At 49.2% G+C, this 16,460-nt stretch overlaps 2 protein-coding genes across 13 annotated transcripts; one reads left to right on the top strand and one right to left on the bottom strand.

Annotated features, from left to right (window-relative positions):
- Positions 1-3: 3 nt before the first annotated feature.
- Positions 4-4,798, bottom strand: ATRAID (all-trans retinoic acid induced differentiation factor). The gene is made up of 7 exons (XM_040496325.1): positions 4,564-4,798; positions 3,751-3,872; positions 1,475-1,546; positions 1,192-1,263; positions 970-1,091; positions 572-669; positions 4-349 (listed from the first exon to the last, which is right to left on the bottom strand). Exons 1-7 carry the CDS (start codon positions 4,660-4,662, stop codon positions 245-247), a joined length of 690 nt encoding a protein of 229 aa, XP_040352259.1. The 5' UTR covers positions 4,663-4,798; the 3' UTR covers positions 4-244.
- Positions 3,970-15,881, top strand: SLC5A6 (solute carrier family 5 member 6). Of its 12 annotated transcripts, none has more exons than XM_040496312.1 (19): positions 3,970-4,396; positions 5,441-5,507; positions 6,095-6,253; positions 7,812-7,896; positions 8,546-9,217; positions 9,569-9,634; positions 9,970-10,021; positions 10,398-10,465; positions 10,784-10,938; positions 11,360-11,500; positions 11,706-11,835; positions 12,401-12,489; positions 12,916-13,028; positions 13,374-13,441; positions 13,856-13,942; positions 14,090-14,271; positions 14,487-14,590; positions 14,840-14,958; positions 15,307-15,881. In XM_040496312.1, the coding sequence occupies exons 5-19, from the start codon at positions 8,825-8,827 to the stop codon at positions 15,457-15,459; spliced, it is 1,920 nt and encodes a 639-aa protein (XP_040352246.1). In that variant the 5' UTR covers positions 3,970-4,396; positions 5,441-5,507; positions 6,095-6,253; positions 7,812-7,896; positions 8,546-8,824; the 3' UTR covers positions 15,460-15,881. The 12 variants fall into 12 exon arrangements, with proteins under 12 accessions (XP_040352246.1, XP_040352247.1, XP_040352254.1 ...); XM_040496315.1 differs by lacking the exon at positions 3,970-4,396 and adding an exon at positions 5,023-5,256 and having other exon boundaries at positions 6,163-6,253; XM_040496310.1 differs by lacking the exon at positions 3,970-4,396 and adding an exon at positions 5,023-5,256.
- The last annotated feature ends 579 nt before the right edge of the window (positions 15,882-16,460 follow it).

Below are 16,460 nucleotides of genomic sequence, written 5' to 3'. Positions count from 1 at the left end.
AAAGAACGACAAGTAAAGATGTTTATTATAGTCAAGCACAAATGGGGCACCGGTCCTTGTCCACTCCTGGACTGCAGTGTCCACAACACCCCAAAGCTATGCAACTTCCCATCTTCCTGCCAAATGGCGGCTTCATCCTTGAGGAGGATCTGCTGGCCACCATGCCTGTCTAGGTAGAAAATCTCCCTGGCTGGGCTAAGGCAGATCAAGATAATCTTTAAGTCAGTAGGAAGACCTATGCAGTTCATGAAGCCTTGGCTTTTCGGCGTTGGGTCCCCCAAAGCAGAACGGAGACGGATAATGTGGTGGATCCCAGAATACCGAAGAACATAACCAGTGAGAAGGAGCCCTGTGAATGACAGACCAAAAAAACTTCATACAGCGTTTCATCAAGGACTACATCCTAACAGCTATTTCTTTCCTAGTATACCAATCCCCTTACCCAGGGCAATTCTCTTATAGTTTCCTTCTCTAGATGATTTGCATCAGTTCTGGTCTTATGGCTCTTCTTTCAAAGAGGTTCTTCCTTATGCATTTCTCCTATTCCTAATAAGAAGGCCTAATTCCTCACCTGGCGCATACACTTGTAGCCATGGAAGCCGTCAGCACAGACACATTGCAAGAGACCTGGACCATCAGGTACACAGGATCCATTCTCAGGACACATTTCTGGGAGCCAGAGAGAAACAGAGAAAATCACTGGATCTCATCATGTAGATTTCTCGAATATCTGCTTCAACTTAGATTCATTCTCTCCATTATTTCTAGGTCAAAGTAGAAGAAAGAAGATTTCAGATAAACAGAACACAACAACAATAATAAAATGAATCTTATGACCTTTCCTTTCAAGGTGTTAGAGCTTCAGAAACTTGAACAAGAGGCACGTACACAACTTTACTGTTGGACCTAAAATGGGGAGTAGACGTGAAGAAAGGCAGTTCCTAGAAGGATGGAAGTGAGACAACATACCTTGGTCCCCCGTGCTGTTGCAAAGGTTCCTTTGTCCTTGACAGGTTTGGTTGTTCATATAAAAGGTGACAGTATTCCAGGCATTAATACCTCCAGGACAGCTGACATCTTGTGGCAGTATCCTGAACACAACACAGACAGTCATAACACACAGCCCCAAATTGCTGCGCTCACAGCACTGTCCCTTTTTGGTTCTCTCCCACACCCTGTACCCTTACTCACAGAGTCTGGAGCTGGGTAAAGCCACGGAAAATGTTGGCCAAGTCATCCTTGAGGGGGTTTGCTTGCAGGTCTCTGCAAAGCATATGTTGTTAGCACTGTGCTCTAGGAAAACACTCTACTTCCATTTACACATCTTCCTGGACTGGCAATCCAGTTCTTATTCTGAGTTGCCCACGTTCGACATTAATATTCAAACATCTTTTTAGAAGTTCATCCTTAAAGACTTTTCCCATCACCCTTTCACCATACTGGCCATTTGGAGGGAGGATAACCAACCACTTACATGACGACAGCAGTATGTGCCTGAGGAAAGTTTGGACCAGGGTCCTTCAGAGAACAGTTCTGGAGATCCACCCTGAGGAAATAATCAGTACAATTATGTCTCTCTTCTTCATTCATGGTAAACTAATACAACCCTTTTTACAGCGAATATTAAGTGAACACAGCTGTGTTCAGGGCCACACACTAGATGCTGTGGTATATGTTTTAATCTGCACTGTCCCATTGTCACCATTAGTTACATGTAGCTATTTAAGTTAAGTGAAAAAAATTCAGTTTCTCATTTGCACTAGCCACATTTCAAGTATTCAGTAACCACTCCCCTTGTGATCAGTGATTACTGTATTGGAAAGTACAGATATGGACCAGTTCCATCATAGCAGAAAGTTTTATTGGACGGTGCTGTTCTCATCAGTATACCTATGCATCTGTGCATGTATTGGAAGAAATTTGTTTCTTGTCTAGGTTAGTAAATCTCACATTGTATTATGATTCTCAGATTCACAAAGGGCCTTCAAATGGGAAAAAAAATGCAAGTCACATAAATGAAAGTCTTTTCCAAGTACATTTTCTTTTCTTTAATTTTAAGTGTTTATTTATTTTTGAGAGAGAGAGAGAGAGAGAGAGAGCGCGCGCAAGTAGGGTAGGGGCAGAGAGAGCAGGAGACACAGAATCTGGAGCAGACTCCAGGCTCCGAGCTGTTAGCACAGAGCCCAATGCAGGGCTTGAACCCACTAACAGTGAGATCATGACCTGAGCTGAAGTCAGAGGCTTAACTTACTGAGCACCCAGGTGCCCCTCCAAATGCATTTCTACCATAGATTGGAGATAAATTACTGGATGTTAAGGACCATGTCACGTTATTTTTTTCTTCACTATCTATTGCTAGTTCCTTTATTTTTCAAATATTTACTGAGTACCTACTAACTGCAAAACTTGGGAGAATAAAAGAAAACCCTCAGTATCTTAGCTTTCAAGTGGCTTACAACGTAGCAGAGGAAGACCATAACCAAAAATTTAAAAGCAATATAAACATTAAATTACGATATGAAAGAAATCACAGGAAAGTATATAAATAATTTTAAGTGGTACAAACACTAAGGATTAGAGGAAGTAAAAAAATGAGATATTACCCTGGTATTTGGTAGTAGAGAGCATTCACAGAAGATGCTGGAATTAAAGGATGAATATGTTTTAATTTGGTGGAGGAAGGACATTTCAGGTAAGGAGAGAGGCCTGAACAAAGAAAACAAAAGTGGAATGCTTTTGTAAGTAGGCAAGTCTGGCTGAAGCCAGACCCTTGTGAAGGACTTTAGTGGACAAATAATTGGGAAAAAATGTTGGGAAGGTGGATTGAAACCAATCTGTGGTGGTTTATGGTTTGAACTTTATCCTGAGGGCAACAGACAATTAAATTTTAAAAATGGAGGGATAATGGGGAAAAAATGGTTTTCAGATAGTTTCCTATAAGAAAAGTATTTAGGTAATTAGAGGAGGAAGAGAATGGAAGACAGGTGACATTTGTGATTTTGAAGTGAGGGTGCTCTCAAAAGGAAATGCTTAATAGAAAGCTAGAGGTGCCCATGTGTACAGCTTGGAGAGAAGGCCAAGGATACTAAAAGAGATCTAGTTTTGGGAGACACCTGCGTGGTGGTTACAGCTGAAGTCATGAGAATAGGTGGAGCCTCAAAAGCGTAAAGGGAGTAAACACGGAGACTAATGTTCATAAGGGATGAAAGAGGAATTTGCCTCAAAGACAAACTTGAATTAATTGGAAGGGAAGAAAATTCTGTTAGCATCGTGCCTTGGAGGCTAAGGGAGTCATTTCATGGAGACACACAGTGAATAATCCAGAGTTGAAAACAAACAAGAGAACAAAGCTTCTTTTAAAAGAAAGCCATAAAAGCCTTTTTTTTTTTTTAAGTGGGTAAAAATTATGACTTCTATGCAGTTGCAACTGCATAGAAGAATAACAGGGTTGTTTAGCTAAAAATGCTACTAACACATTTAAAAGCACGAGAATCACACGGTTCATGAGTTTGAGCCCCATGCACTGTGGAGCCTGCTTGGTATTCTCTCTTCTCTCTGCCCCTCCCTGTCTCACTCTCTGTCTCTCTCTCAAAATAAACAAACTTAAAAAAAATTTTTTTTTAAAGTGTGAGAATCATGGCTTGGATGACTCCAAAATAGGCACCAATATTTATCCCAATAGCCAATCAGGTAAGCCTCTAAGAATCCAGTTCCAGAACTCTTCCAGGATCCAGGGTTGTCTTCTCTCACCCCAGGATGGTGCCCTTCTGATTCAGGCAGCAGCGGGCCTGCAGCATTAGCTCCGGTGTCTGCTGACAGTAAAGTGCCACTTCTGACAAATTTCGCACACTCCCTGGACACTGGATGCATATCTGCAGAGGAGAGAAAACGATTAGGATTCCAGAAAGAAAAACCAAGAACAAGCAGGGGTCAAAAGTTAACTACCGTACACTCTTCAAAATTCCTTTAACAATGGGCAGGTAGGTGTCCTATCTTTATGTCAAGTTTGACTAGGAGATGCATTTCTTCGCCTAGAGCCAGGAGCCAAATCAGCACACTAGAGACTTTCTGTACCAGAGCTCACCCAGGACAGGCCCTCGTCTTCGAGGATCACCATTCGACAATATTTATTATGCCCTATCCAGTGACTTCTCAATCTGACAGACCCGGTTTGGCCAGGTATAAAAGCACTGCAGGTATACAAAGAAGTCATCAAGCATTACAGAAAGTACAGTCCTGCCAGGGCACGATATACGGCATTCGCGCGTGACGAGCGTGAAGTACAGTCAGAGGACTCGTCGGTAGAAGAACAATTTACAATTATTCAAAAGAGCAAGGAGATCAAATTTTAAAGGTCCACGTCAGCAAGGCGAGGTCACTGGGGGACCTACGCAGCGTGAGTACACGGGAGCGGGAGCCGGCGGGGCTACAGCGAGGGAAGCCTCAGGGACGAAATCGTCGCCACCGGCGGGCTGGGGAGAGCCGAGAGACCAGGGCGGGCGAGCGCGAAACAAGGCTGCCCAGGAACTATGCTGCAGTCCGACCTCTAACTTGTTTCTGTACCTCGGGTAGCGCCAGGGCCCTTTTCGCGCCCACAACAAGGAGCACGGCAGCTGCCCAAGGCACCAGGTTCGAAGGACTACCCGGCCCGCGAGGAGCCATTTTTCGCTCCCTTTGTCCTTCTCAACGCCTCGCGAGATTTGCGCGTGTGGCTCCGCCCTCCGCGGGTGTGGCCCAGTCGGCCCGAAGCGGGCTGGGGGATTGCTGCGGGTTGAGGAGGTCAGAGCTCTTTTCAGTGCGTCCCAGTCCCCGTTAGAGAGGACTGGCCAACCCCCTCTCCTTTCCCCCGTTAGCAAAGGCCTCCCAGCCGCCGCTCTCTCAGCTCCGCGTTCCTCGCTTCCGGATGCCGCGGTCGCGTCACTGCAGCGACTTGCAGCTCCCGCCGCCCACAGTAAACATGGCGGCGCCACGCGAGGCGGCCAGGGGGCGGGCCCCGCTGTCACTCAGCCGGCAGGTGGCAGGCCAGGCTTTGCCACCGCCGCCGCACTCAACCGTGGAGACCCGGCAAATGGGGCGGGCCGGCGCCAGGGGGCCAGTGCCCAAAGGCTACCGAGAGTGGCGCCGAGGCAGGGAGGGGCGGGGCGAGTCGGCCCCCCTCGTGGAGGCGCGGGAAGATCTGAGTTGCGAGCCTCGTGGTGCTAGTGGTTAAGCCACCTCACGTGTGGAGGGAAGGCGGGAAGCCAGCAAATAAAGAGGGTAAGGGTGATGGAGGAGCGAAGAGTGAAGGGCAAACCCCGGCGGGAGGAGATGAGCCTGGGGACGCCCTGGGCACCCTGGCCCCGTCACCTCAGTCAGGAGACCGCGTGGCTGTCGGAGCTTGGTGAGGAGGGAGGGGCGGGACACGCGCTTCGCTGCCTTCTTATCTCCTTTCCCTTCCCAGAAAAACGGGCTGATGCTGATCACGAGAAAAACGACTGGACTCTCTTAGCCCTGGCTGAGCCACGGAGGTAAGGGAAAGGCGAACGCTCCCCGAGGGTGGCCCTGGGGAGCCCCGCGCCCGAAGGGACTGCGTGGTGCCTTTGCTGAGGGCCAGGCAAAAGCTCATCAAAGCTAACTCCTCTAGAGTGGCCCCCCGGGCTTCCCTTGCACTTATGCACGGGCACGTGGACTCTCCTAAAAGGATTTACTTTCAGCTGGCGGCACGTTCTCTAAGGCTTTGGTAGTTATTAGCATTTTAATGAGGGTACTAAACCCTTTCAGACCTTGAGGAATTCTAGGCACAAGGACAGATTTTGAAGGAATCTTTTTAAGGCAGTGGGTCCTGCGGTGGCCCCATTTGCCTTTTGTAGGAGTCCAGGCAGTTCAGCGCAGGCAGGGGTTGGGGGGGTAGGGTGGTGTAAGTGATTCTCTTCCCTTTCTGTGTGTGTTATAGTTTTAAGAAGGGGTCTCACAGTCCACTATTTGTGCCTTGTGTGTTTCAGTTTTAGTGACACAACTCAGCTCTTACTTTTGGCTCCCACTGTCTCAGATGCGAGTCCATGGGCTTTACAATGGTGTAGAGTTTTTGGAAAGCCACTAACTCTCCTGTTCCTAGAATCAGAATCCTGTCTAAGGAACACTTCACTGGGTCAGGTTTTACCCGTCTTGCCTGCCTGTCTTCAGCCTTCTGGGAAGGTTCTCTGCACCTCGTGCTAATAGAATTCTATCAAGAAGCTCCACCAATTTACCCCAGAAGTAGAGGGTCACCAGTTCTGTAAGTCTGTGTTCTAGTCTATACCGAGACTTTTTTCCTTTCTGTAACTGCTCTATCTTTGTCACTAACCCTACATGGTTTTTTTTTTTTTTTTTTTTTTAATGTTTACTTATTTGAGAGAGAGAGAAGAAAGCAAGCAGGACAGAGAGAGAGGGAGACAGAGGCTACACATTCTTATTTGCATACAGCAGACACCCTCTCTTACTCCTAGTATTTTTCATCACCTCTGTCATAGTCAAATTTGCCAAAGAGGAGCCGCAGGGAATCTTTAGGTTAAACCAGAGGGACCTGGTGGGAACGCTTTTTTGGGAACTAACATTTGAGACTCGTAGAACATGTGATCCAAGAGTTGCCGGCTCTGATTTCCTATCTTTGTTGGGTCCACGAGGTTCAGAGTTCAGGTTTGGTCTGTGTAAGGCCGTATCTTGCCAGCTAGGCAACATCTGCCCAAGAACACAGTGTGGGAGAACCATAAGACAGCCAGGCTGATCTTTCTCCTAGTGGGCAAGCACAGAAGACATAGGTTATATTAATGTGTGTCTAGACTAGTTTAAATCTAAACTTTGTTCTGCGAATGACTGACTGCAATTAATGTTCTGCTCCTACCCTGGTTCTAGGAATAGTAAGGATGTCCCCCTCCCCCCAGGTGAATCACCTGTCATACCTGCAGTTAGTGCTCTTTCGTTCTCCTTTGTTTTGTATTGTGCCCTGTAACCTTAGGCAAGTTATTTAACTTGTCTAACTCTGCTTCCTTGAGAATCAGAGAATGTTTGTGTAAAGTGCATAAACTGAGGCATGGTGTTTTAAAAGCGATAGTAATGGTTACTTTTTCCTTATTTATAATTATTGGAGTTTTTGAAGTTTACGGCATACCGCTGGGTTACAAAAAGTGAGATGCTTCACTAAGAAAATGTAAAAAAGAGATACCGAAAACAACATTACCTGTCATCATTTAGGCTATCTAAAAATCTGACATGCTGTGGTATTTTCTCCATATCAGTGAGAATCTCGCAGATATTCTTTGAAGACATTATGGTATAAATGAAGAGTGGCTGGATGGGAATCACCAGACTTGAGCTCTGATCTGGACTGACAATAATTAGCTCTGTGGTTTTTGGAAAGATCACTTGAATCACTGAGCCTCGGTGTCTTTGTTGGTAACGAGGGGTCGTAATAGTGATCTTTTAATATTCCTTTAAGTTTTGAAGTGTATAATCTTGTCCTTGTTGTGAGGATAATGCTATATTCTTGAGGATTAGTATTTTTTGTGCAGGAGTCAGAAAAGCAACTTTCCCATTTCTCTCAGCTCCTCCTTTGTAATTCCCTTTAGCACACAGTGCCAAGTGTGACTTACAGTGAAAGCCTAATCCAGCTAGGAATGCTGTTGAATGTGAGCTCCCTGTTCCCCATTCTGGAATCTCTAGGACTGAGCTAGAGTTTGGGGGCCATAGGGTGATAGGGCCATTTGGATCACATTGGTTCCTTAAAGCGGCCAGAACAAATAACTGCTGAACTTCACTTCACCCCTAATTCCTGATTTCACCTCCGCCACTTACAGAGCCAGACTCTCAGCTTCTGCCCAGCTCTAGACACACACAGCTTCTCCAGGCAGTGCTGCCTCTGAACAGGGATTACTTCTCTAGGTAGGTGTCTACCTCAGGAGGATAGGAGCACTCTCCCCAGCTGCCCTTGCCCCAGCTCCCTGGCTGATCTGCTTTTCTATAATCATAAGTTGAACTCCTGGCTCCAGCATGTTACCCTCTCACTTTTGAATTCTATCACTCTTCCCAGATCTGCTATTGACTGTTGTGTTGCAGGGAGGAGCTGGGAGGTGGGTGGCAGGAGAGAGCAAAGTGGTTGGCCTGGGGATGCCTGGAATGGAGTTTGGGCTTCCATGAAGGTAATCTAACTAGGGATCAGGGCTAAGAAGGCGTCCTGTTAGGAAGCTGACACTAGGAATATGGGAGGTGGGGGCTGAAGCTAGGGGAAATAGAGGGAGCCATGCTGTTATTGGTCTCCCATTTCTTCTTCCCTGCTGGGCTGTGGCGCCAGGTTGGGGTCTGCTGGCTTAGTACATTGTAGTGACTGGGTCTGTGCCTGCAGGTGGGGGCAGGGAAATTTTTTGAGAAGAAATGTGGGCTCGAGTTGATTTTTCTTTTGTTACTGGGGTGGAGACCTAAGAAAGTTTTTATATTTCTCAGCTGTGTCTGCCCAAAACAGTCTTAGCCAAATAGTTGTCTCCTGGCTGTCTCACTCTGTTGCTTCTTTCCTCCCCTACCAAAACCATACCAGGACCTCCAGATCTCCAAGGGCTGTACAGAACTGGCTGGTCCAAGTTTGATGGTTGTTGGATACACAGGCCTGAGGGCAGATGCGCATGAAGGCAAGATAGGCCTGACTAGGAGCTGATTCCTTTGCAACTCACCTTGGACAATGTCACTTGGTGGAGGAGAAGGACTGTGAGATCGTGGCCGGAAGCCAGGTTGTAGCCACTTGCCTGCCGTTGCCCAGCTGAGTGGCAGCCCAGAGCCCAGGAGCAGCAAGTGACTGTAGGTCACAGACACAGTGAAGATGAGTGTGGGGGTTAGCACCTCTACTCCCCTGCTTCCAGCCTCAGACACAGACGTGGTCACATCTGCCTTCTCCCTTGTGGACTATGTGGTGTTTGCCCTGCTGCTGGTTCTTTCCCTTGCCATTGGGCTCTACCATGCCTTTCGTGGCTGGGGCCGGCATACTGTTGGCCAGCTGCTCATGGCAGACCGCAAAATGGGCTGTCTTCCTGTGGCTCTGTCGCTGCTGGCCACCTTCCAGTCAGCTGTGGCCATTCTGGGTGTGCCGTCCGAGATCTACCGATTTGGGACCCAGTATTGGTTCCTGGGCTGCTGCTATTTCCTGGGGCTGGTGATCCCTGCACACGTCTTCATCCCTGTCTTCTACCGCCTGCATCTCACCAGTGCCTATGAGGTGAGCAGAGAGGAAGGGAGGAGCACATAGGACCACCAGGGTCAGAGGTGGAAAGGAGGAAGAGGGCACATACAAGGGATCTGGGCCCCTGGACCTTTTCTGCCTAATTAGAGCGATGGGACACATCATGTGTTTCCAAGTTCTTTCTGGGTGAAGTCAGGTGGGAGTGGGGAGAGAAGGAAGGTACTGTGAATGGAGGCCCAGAGTGGATAGGAGTTGAATATTCCCTCATGTTCCTGGACTTCTTGAGGGATGCTGTGTGTGAATTGAGGGGGTAGAGTGGGGAGGAATGCCTTTAAATATATAAAGATGTCTACGATTATATATCTATATCTGCATATTTCTATCTAGTATCTGGAGCTCCGCTTCAATAAGGCTGTGCGGATTTGTGGGACCGTGACCTTCATCTTTCAGATGGTAAGTGGAAATGAAGGTAGAATTTGAGCCTGGGATATGGTAGAGGGACCCAAACTCAGGCATTCTGAAGCACTCTGAGCTTCCTCTGCTCTCAGGCAGGATTAAAGGTCCTGCAAGGTGTCAGTGTCCCTGAAGCCACCAGAGGCATCCTGTTTCCTATTCCTTCTGGCTCCAGCACAGTCAGTATGGTGGCAGCAAGCTAAAATTTGGAAGAAGGGAAAGGAAAGTGAGCCTAGATGAAGGGAGGCCATTAGGAGCTGAGGTCCATCTTTTCTCCTTTCCGTACCCACCCTCATTTCCCCTCCCCCTCACATTCTCTTTTCCATACCTGACAGGTGATCTACATGGGGGTTGTGCTCTATGCACCATCGTTGGCCCTCAATGCAGGTGAGGAGTCACAGCCCCTGGCTGTCAGCCACAGCAGGCTGGGAAAACACCTTTGGGAGGGGCAGGTAGAGGAGAGTGTGCAGAAAAGAATCTGACCTTGGCCGGGGAGTTATTTCACTGCATGGGCCCTTGGCTTGTCTCTGCCGGAGGTGGAAGCACCTTGGTTCGCCTCACTTGAAAGCTAATCAGACATTACCATGTCTCGTCTGAATTGGTTAATCAGTACCTTTTGGTGGGGTTCGAACATTTTTTTCGATTATAGTGAATGATTTATTACATCTTTGATGACTGCACGTTTCATGTCTTACTGGGTTTTTTTCTAGTCTCTGGGAAACCCTCTTCCAGAGACAGAATTGTGGTTTTTACTTGTTTGCAGTGACTGGCTTTGATCTGTGGCTGTCAGTGCTGACCCTAGGCATTGTCTGTACTATCTACACTGCTTTGGTGAGTGTGGTGAATCTTAAAAGAGAAAGGGGAAGAGGTCAAGTAAGGAGGGAAGATGGGAAGAAAAAGAAGGGATGAGGTAAAAATGTAGGTGGGAAGATGGGATGGAGTTTTAGAGTGGGATGAAACAATACGTAGGAGATGCGATAGGACTTTGGTGGGAAGTGGGACGAAGGAGAGGGGACGGCATACTGAAGGTAGGGGATGGGGTGGGAATTAGGCCCCTGGTGGTATAGTGCCCTTGCTGGTGGTCGGGTGTCTTAATTTGTGGATGGTTTTAAAGACATCTGTGTCAGGTATGCTTTCTTTTCCCTGCAGGGTGGTCTGAAGGCAGTCATCTGGACAGATGTGTTCCAGACGCTGGTCATGTTCCTAGGGCAGCTGGTGGTTATCATTGTGGGATCAACCAGGGTGGGCGGCTTGGGGAATGCGTGGGAAGTGGCTTCCCAGCATGGCCGCATCTCTGGGATTGAGTAAGTGTACCCCTTCCCCTGGCTGGGGTCTGTAGTGCCTCTGAGCCGAGCCCATCCTAGAACCTGAACTCAGGGCTGCAGTAAGCAGAGGACAAGCTGTGTAAGCCTTAGGTGGCATCACTGAGATGGGTGGGAAGCTGGCACTGCAGAGATTGAGGGTGATCACAGGAATCTGGCTGGAGGGTAAGGAGGGGCAGGATGTTTTTGGTACTTGGAATGAGGCTGTGGGTTGGAGGGATAGAACCCTTCCTCCATCTTGCTGCACCGTCTCTCGTGTCTACCCAGTTCTTGCCTTCGGTAGCTCCTTGGCCCTTGCAGCAGCGTCTGTGCTCTGCTTTCCTCTGACCCTCATTGTAGGAGTGCGAGGAAGGCTGAGACTGTTGGGGGCTATGCCACAGTGACCATTTGGCATCTGTTGCAGGCTGAATCCAGATCCTTTTGTGCGGCACACTTTCTGGACGTTGGCTTTTGGGGGTGTCTTCATGATGCTCTCCTTGTATGGGGTGAACCAGGCTCAGGTGCAGCGCTACCTCAGTTCCCGCACGGAGAAGGCTGCTATACTGTGAGTGCAGGGACAGGAAGACCAGGGAGCAGGGGCTAGAGAAGATGGTGGGACCCTGTTCTACGGGGCAGTTGGGTGGGGGCATGATGCCAGAGCGCAAACATACCCATTGGGGTCAGGATACAGGTTTGCCTTTTGGAACTTGGGGACATGCCTGAAGATGTCTATTAACAGTCTCTGTTTCCTTGGCACTGGTGTCTTGCAGCTCCTGCTATGCAGTCTTCCCTTGCCAGCAGGTGGTCCTCTGCATGAGCTGTCTCATTGGCCTGGTCATGTTTGCCTATTACCAGAAGTATCCCATGAGCACCCAGCAGGCTCAAGCAGCCCCTGACCAGGTGAGAAGGCCTCCCTGGCACTCTTCTGTGCCCATGAGGGCCAACCTAGGCCCCATGAGGAGTGTCTGGTTGGCTGCAGCAAGGACTCCCACCCTGGGTAGGAAATGGATGTAAGTGGCTTTTCACTGTGGGATTCTACAATCTGGCACATGAGGGTCCCAGTTCCCAGTATCACCTAATCACAGTGCTCACCCTGCTGGGGTGGGGACCTACCTTTATTGGCTCACCACTATGTACCGTGTGATGCGCTTTGCTAGGAGCTGTCACATACCCGGTCTCGTCTAATCCCCACAACAGCCTCATTTTATAGAATGGAAAAAAGTCATCAGGGTGGCCCACATGCTCGTCACACTGCTAATTGGGCATGGCTGGGGTGCGAACTGTGTTCTGTCTCCAGAGCCCGTTTTTTTCTACTTCCTGTGGGTCACCTTCAGTGCTTAGCACCCTTCTTAATCACCGGGTTTCCGTAGGCTGGCAGGGGCACATGTAGGGGGCTTCTCACATGTCTTGCCCTGGGGAAGGGCTCCTCTCTCAAGAGAGCTGTGCACTTCTGCTCTGCCTGCAGTTCGTCCTGTATTTTGTGATGGATCTCCTGAAAGGCCTGCCGGGCCTGCCTGGGCTCTTTGTTGCCTGCCTCTTCAGTGGTTCCCTCAGGTACCTTCTTTGACCATTTTCCTCAGGCTTGGTGCAGCTGATCCCTGCTTGACACAAGGTGACAGGTGGAGGAGGGGATCTCTCTGAGTTTCTCAATGTGCCCTCTTATCTGTGGATGATGAGGGACAGCTTATCTGTGTAGGAGAGAGCATATCTTCCAGGAGATGCCCCCCCTTTTGGTGAAGGATTCTTCTTTTTACGACACCAGGAATTGATTCTACTTGATCAAAACCTGTACCCCAGTCAGAAAAGGACAGGTGTCCTTGCCTTCCAGGCCTCTTCCTCGGCTGCCAACTGTGAGGATGGCTTCTGGCTGCATATGTTTTCTCCTGCCTTTAGAGTGCTACTCCCTTAGTAGGGCCCCTGGTGGTTTTGCCTCTCAGCTCCCAGAGTCAGCACAGCTCATCTTTTTCTTCCTTCTTTCAGCACCATATCCTCTGCTTTTAATTCATTGGCAACTGTTACGATGGAAGATCTGATCCGACCCTGGTTCCCTCAGTTCTCTGAAGTCCAGGCCATCATGCTTTCCAGAATCCTCGGTGGGATTATGCTTCCTCATCTTTTCAGTTGTATTCTTTCTAAGACACACCTGAAGCACTGTCATCAATCAGTCTGCTTGACGGCACCGGCTTTAGCCTTGGCTTGGCGCTTGCCACATGAAGCACACAACCTTGTTTATTATCTCAGGGCATTTCCTGGGAAGGTCTCTGAGTCCCATAAGCGTGAGGACCGGGTGGGAGGGACCTGGAACTGGGGCAGGAGGTAATATGCCCTGTTTCCAGGGACACAGAGGTAGCGGTTTGGGGAAGGAGCTTTCCTCTGCTTTTTCTTCTTTTAGTTCTATTTACTTACCTCTGCGTGTTTTCTCCCTTTTTTTCCCCCAGCGTTTGGCTATGGGCTACTTTGTCTGGGAATGGCCTATATTTCTTCTCAGATGGGACCTGTGCTGCAGGTAAGGACTATGCAGAAAAGAAAGCAATTGTTAAGGGAGATAAGGAGGTGATTGAGATGGGAAGTTGAGGAATACCACTGATGTGAAGGGAATGGTATAGGGATGGGTGTCAAAAATTCATCTTTGATGGACCACCTTTGGCTGTGAGTAGCCTTCTCCAGAGTCATTCCCAGGTCCTTGTTGGCTCAGACATCTGGGGATTATTTTAGCCTCAGAGGAGAACCCACAGCACATTTCCTTACCCATATGCCTTCTGGAATCCTGCATTCTAACATTTTCACGTAGAAGACACAGATCTGACAAGGGGGGCGCTGAGCCATTGGCAGGTGGCTGTACTCTACATTGGTAAGGCTGGGGGGGTCTCTGAGCCTGAATAGTCTCTGTTATTTTTTTCTTCAACCCTATCCTCCACAGGCAGCACTCAGCATCTTTGGCATGGTTGGGGGGCCGCTGCTCGGACTCTTCTGTCTTGGGATGTTCTTTCCTTGTGCCAACCCTCCTGTGAGTGACCGTCTGGCTCCACAGTCGTTTACAGGGGTGGGCCTGGGGAATGGCTTGGCAAGGCTCTCCCCGTGAGTTCTGGGAACTGGTGTGAAGGTTTATTAGGGCTGGCATCATAACTGGAGAATGTGCTGTGTCTCTGGGCAGGGTGCCATTGTGGGCCTATTGGCTGGACTTGTCATGGCCTTCTGGATTGGCATTGGGAGCATAGTGACCAAGATGGCCTTTGGCGTGGCACCTTCTCCCTCTAATATATCCAGCTTTTCCCTGCCTAGTAACCTGACCACCGTTGCCATGACCACACTGATGCCCTCAACCACTCACTCCAGGTGAGTTGGGGTTCACTCACTTTCTACTTGGGGAGAATAGCTCATTTTTGAGGGGTTTCCCAGGGGCCTTGCTAAGGGATGGACCACCAGAGTCCTCAGGGCAATGTTGAGAGTTGGGTCCCAAGACCCTAGGACAGTGTAGGTGGGTGGAACCAGGTCCCTGAGGAATGCCCTGTCAGTAAATTGCTAACTATCCTTATTCCTGCTCTCCCCAGGCCTACAGGACTGCAACGGTTCTACTCCTTGTCGTATTTATGGTACAGCGCTCACAACTCCACCACAGTCATTGTGGTGGGCCTGATTGTCAGTTGGCTCACTGGTGAGGGCATGTGGGATGGGGGCACAGAGAAGCAAGACAGGCTGAGGGAGGCTAATCAGGGAATCTGGACTCTGGGGTAGAACGGACCCTGCCCTCTGGGCTCCTGGGTGTCTAACAGTCAGACTTCTTGGCTGAGCTCTGGGAGGTTGGCAGGGGCTGAGAACTCAGAGCCCCAAGAACAGATGGCTTGTTGGGTGTGCACTGGTTACTGAGTAGGAGACTCAGAAGTGCCTTTGCCTTTGCCTTCAGGGGGAATGCGGGGCCGGACCCTGAACCCTCGGACCATTTCCCCAGTGTTTTCAAGACTTGTTGATCTCCTGCCCCTGTCTTGTCAGAAGCGATTTCACTGCAAAAGCTACAGCCAGGTAGCAGTTATGTTGCCCAGATTATACCCTCCCTTACCTCTCCAGATTATTACCAGACCTTCTAGGTTTCCTTCCATCCCTTTCCTTTCTCCCCAGCAAACCTGATTGTTTGCCTGAACCTGGACCGTCCCCCAGCAACCCCCCGGCTTCTACCCATGGGGGAGTGCTGGCTTGGTGGACAGAAGGGTCTCAGCCCAGAGAGGTGCCCAACGTGCTGGCCTTTCCTTTCTCCTGCCTCCCTGCTCACCGTGTGCTTTGCTTCTCCCTTTCTCTCCCGCTGCCCCTTGCTGATCTCCCTTCCAGCAAGGATCAAAGCAGTGTCTCATTCCCTTTGGTCTGTGTGTTCTCCAGGATCTCTCGGTGGATACCCCTGCGTTTCCAGAAAAGATGAGTAATGGGATGTTGAAGAATAGCAGAGACAAGGAGGCCATGGCCGTGCCTGAGGAAGGTTCAGCCCACCAGGGGAGCAGCCCTACCTTCATCCTGCAGGAGACCTCACTGTGATCCGAGCTCGGGTCCCAGTCCTGGAGGCAGCCTGTAGTAAAGTGATGAGTTATGTGATGCATAATGCAGAGACAATCAAGGACTAGATTACCTAGCCCACCAAAGGACCTTGTTCTTAGATGTTTGGGCTGCAGTAGAAGCCATCATAACATGGGAAGTGTGAGGGCAGGACAGGGTTTTTACTTGTCCCTTGACAGTCTATTCTCTAGAAGACCGGGCTTGCAGTGGACAGGATTTTGCTAGCAAAGGGTATAGAAGCAAATCCTCTGGGGAGTGGGTAATGGCTTCTGATTAATCATCATCAGGATCCTTTGAAGTGAATAGAAACTGCAGTGCTGGTTATCACTGTTCTGGGGCCTGATTTGACAAGGTTGGCCATGTTTACCATTAAATACAAAGCTGCCTTGGCCAGCTGTCACTTCTCTTGCAGTCCTATTTTGAGCATAGTTTCTGTCAGCCACAGAGAGCCCGTGACTACTTTCAGGTTGTCCGTGACACCGAGGCTCCTCTCATTCTTACCTGTCTACCTCCATTCTTGAGGCAGAGGGTTAGTTGTCCCCAAGAGTCCTCTCAGAACAGACCGGTACGGGGTGCCTCGGTGGCTCAGTCAGTTGAGCGTCTTGGCTTTGGCTCAGGTCATGATCTTGCGGTTCATGAGTTTGAGCCCCACATGGGCTCACTGCTGTCAACGTGGATTGTGCTTTGGATCCTCTGTCTCTCCCTTGCTCATGCTTTCGATTTCTCTCTCAAAAAAAAAACAAACAAAAAACATTTAAAAAAAAGATTAAAAAAAACCAAAAAGGATCGGTACATTCATCTCCTTTGCATAAAGTTGGGAAGCTTTCTACCTTGCTGCCCGCACCCTCCACCTATGTAATGGGCACTTGGGGACGGGACAGATGTAGATCCAAGAAACCAGAGCATGACCAGGTCCACTGTGGAGTGTGCCACCCACCTGGCACACCACCCTAGTGTCATTTCGTTGTTTGTACTCGTTTCCT

This window comes from Herpailurus yagouaroundi, unplaced genomic scaffold, assembly GCF_014898765.1.
Source record: "Herpailurus yagouaroundi ecotype Mexico unplaced genomic scaffold, PumYag 188, whole genome shotgun sequence".
In the NCBI taxonomy this organism is placed as follows: Eukaryota; Metazoa; Chordata; class Mammalia; order Carnivora; family Felidae; genus Herpailurus; species Herpailurus yagouaroundi.
This window is presented reverse-complemented; position numbering and strand designations above follow the sequence as displayed.

What these genes read in the sequence shown, in the direction of transcription:
- ATRAID (XM_040496325.1), bottom strand. Translation starts at nt 4,662, where the DNA reads ATGGCTCCTCGCGGGCCGGGTAGTCCTTCGAACCTGGTGCCTTGGGCA. An exon ending in GGGCCCTGGCGCTACCCGAG is followed by an intron (nt 3,873 to 4,563) that starts GTACAGAAACAA and finishes TCTCCTCTGCAG; the next exon opens with ATATGCATCCAGTGTCCAGG. An exon ending in TTTACCCAGCTCCAGACTCT is followed by an intron (nt 1,092 to 1,191) that starts GTGAGTAAGGGT and finishes TGTTGTGTTCAG; the next exon opens with GATACTGCCACAAGATGTCA.
- SLC5A6 (XM_040496320.1), top strand. Translation starts at nt 8,825, where the DNA reads ATGAGTGTGGGGGTTAGCACCTCTACTCCCCTGCTTCCAGCCTCAGAC. An exon ending in TGACCTTCATCTTTCAGATG is followed by an intron (nt 9,635 to 9,969) that starts GTAAGTGGAAAT and finishes CATACCTGACAG; the next exon opens with GTGATCTACATGGGGGTTGT. An exon ending in GCAAAAGCTACAGCCAGGTA is followed by an intron (nt 14,959 to 15,306) that starts GCAGTTATGTTG and finishes TGTGTTCTCCAG; the next exon opens with GATCTCTCGGTGGATACCCC.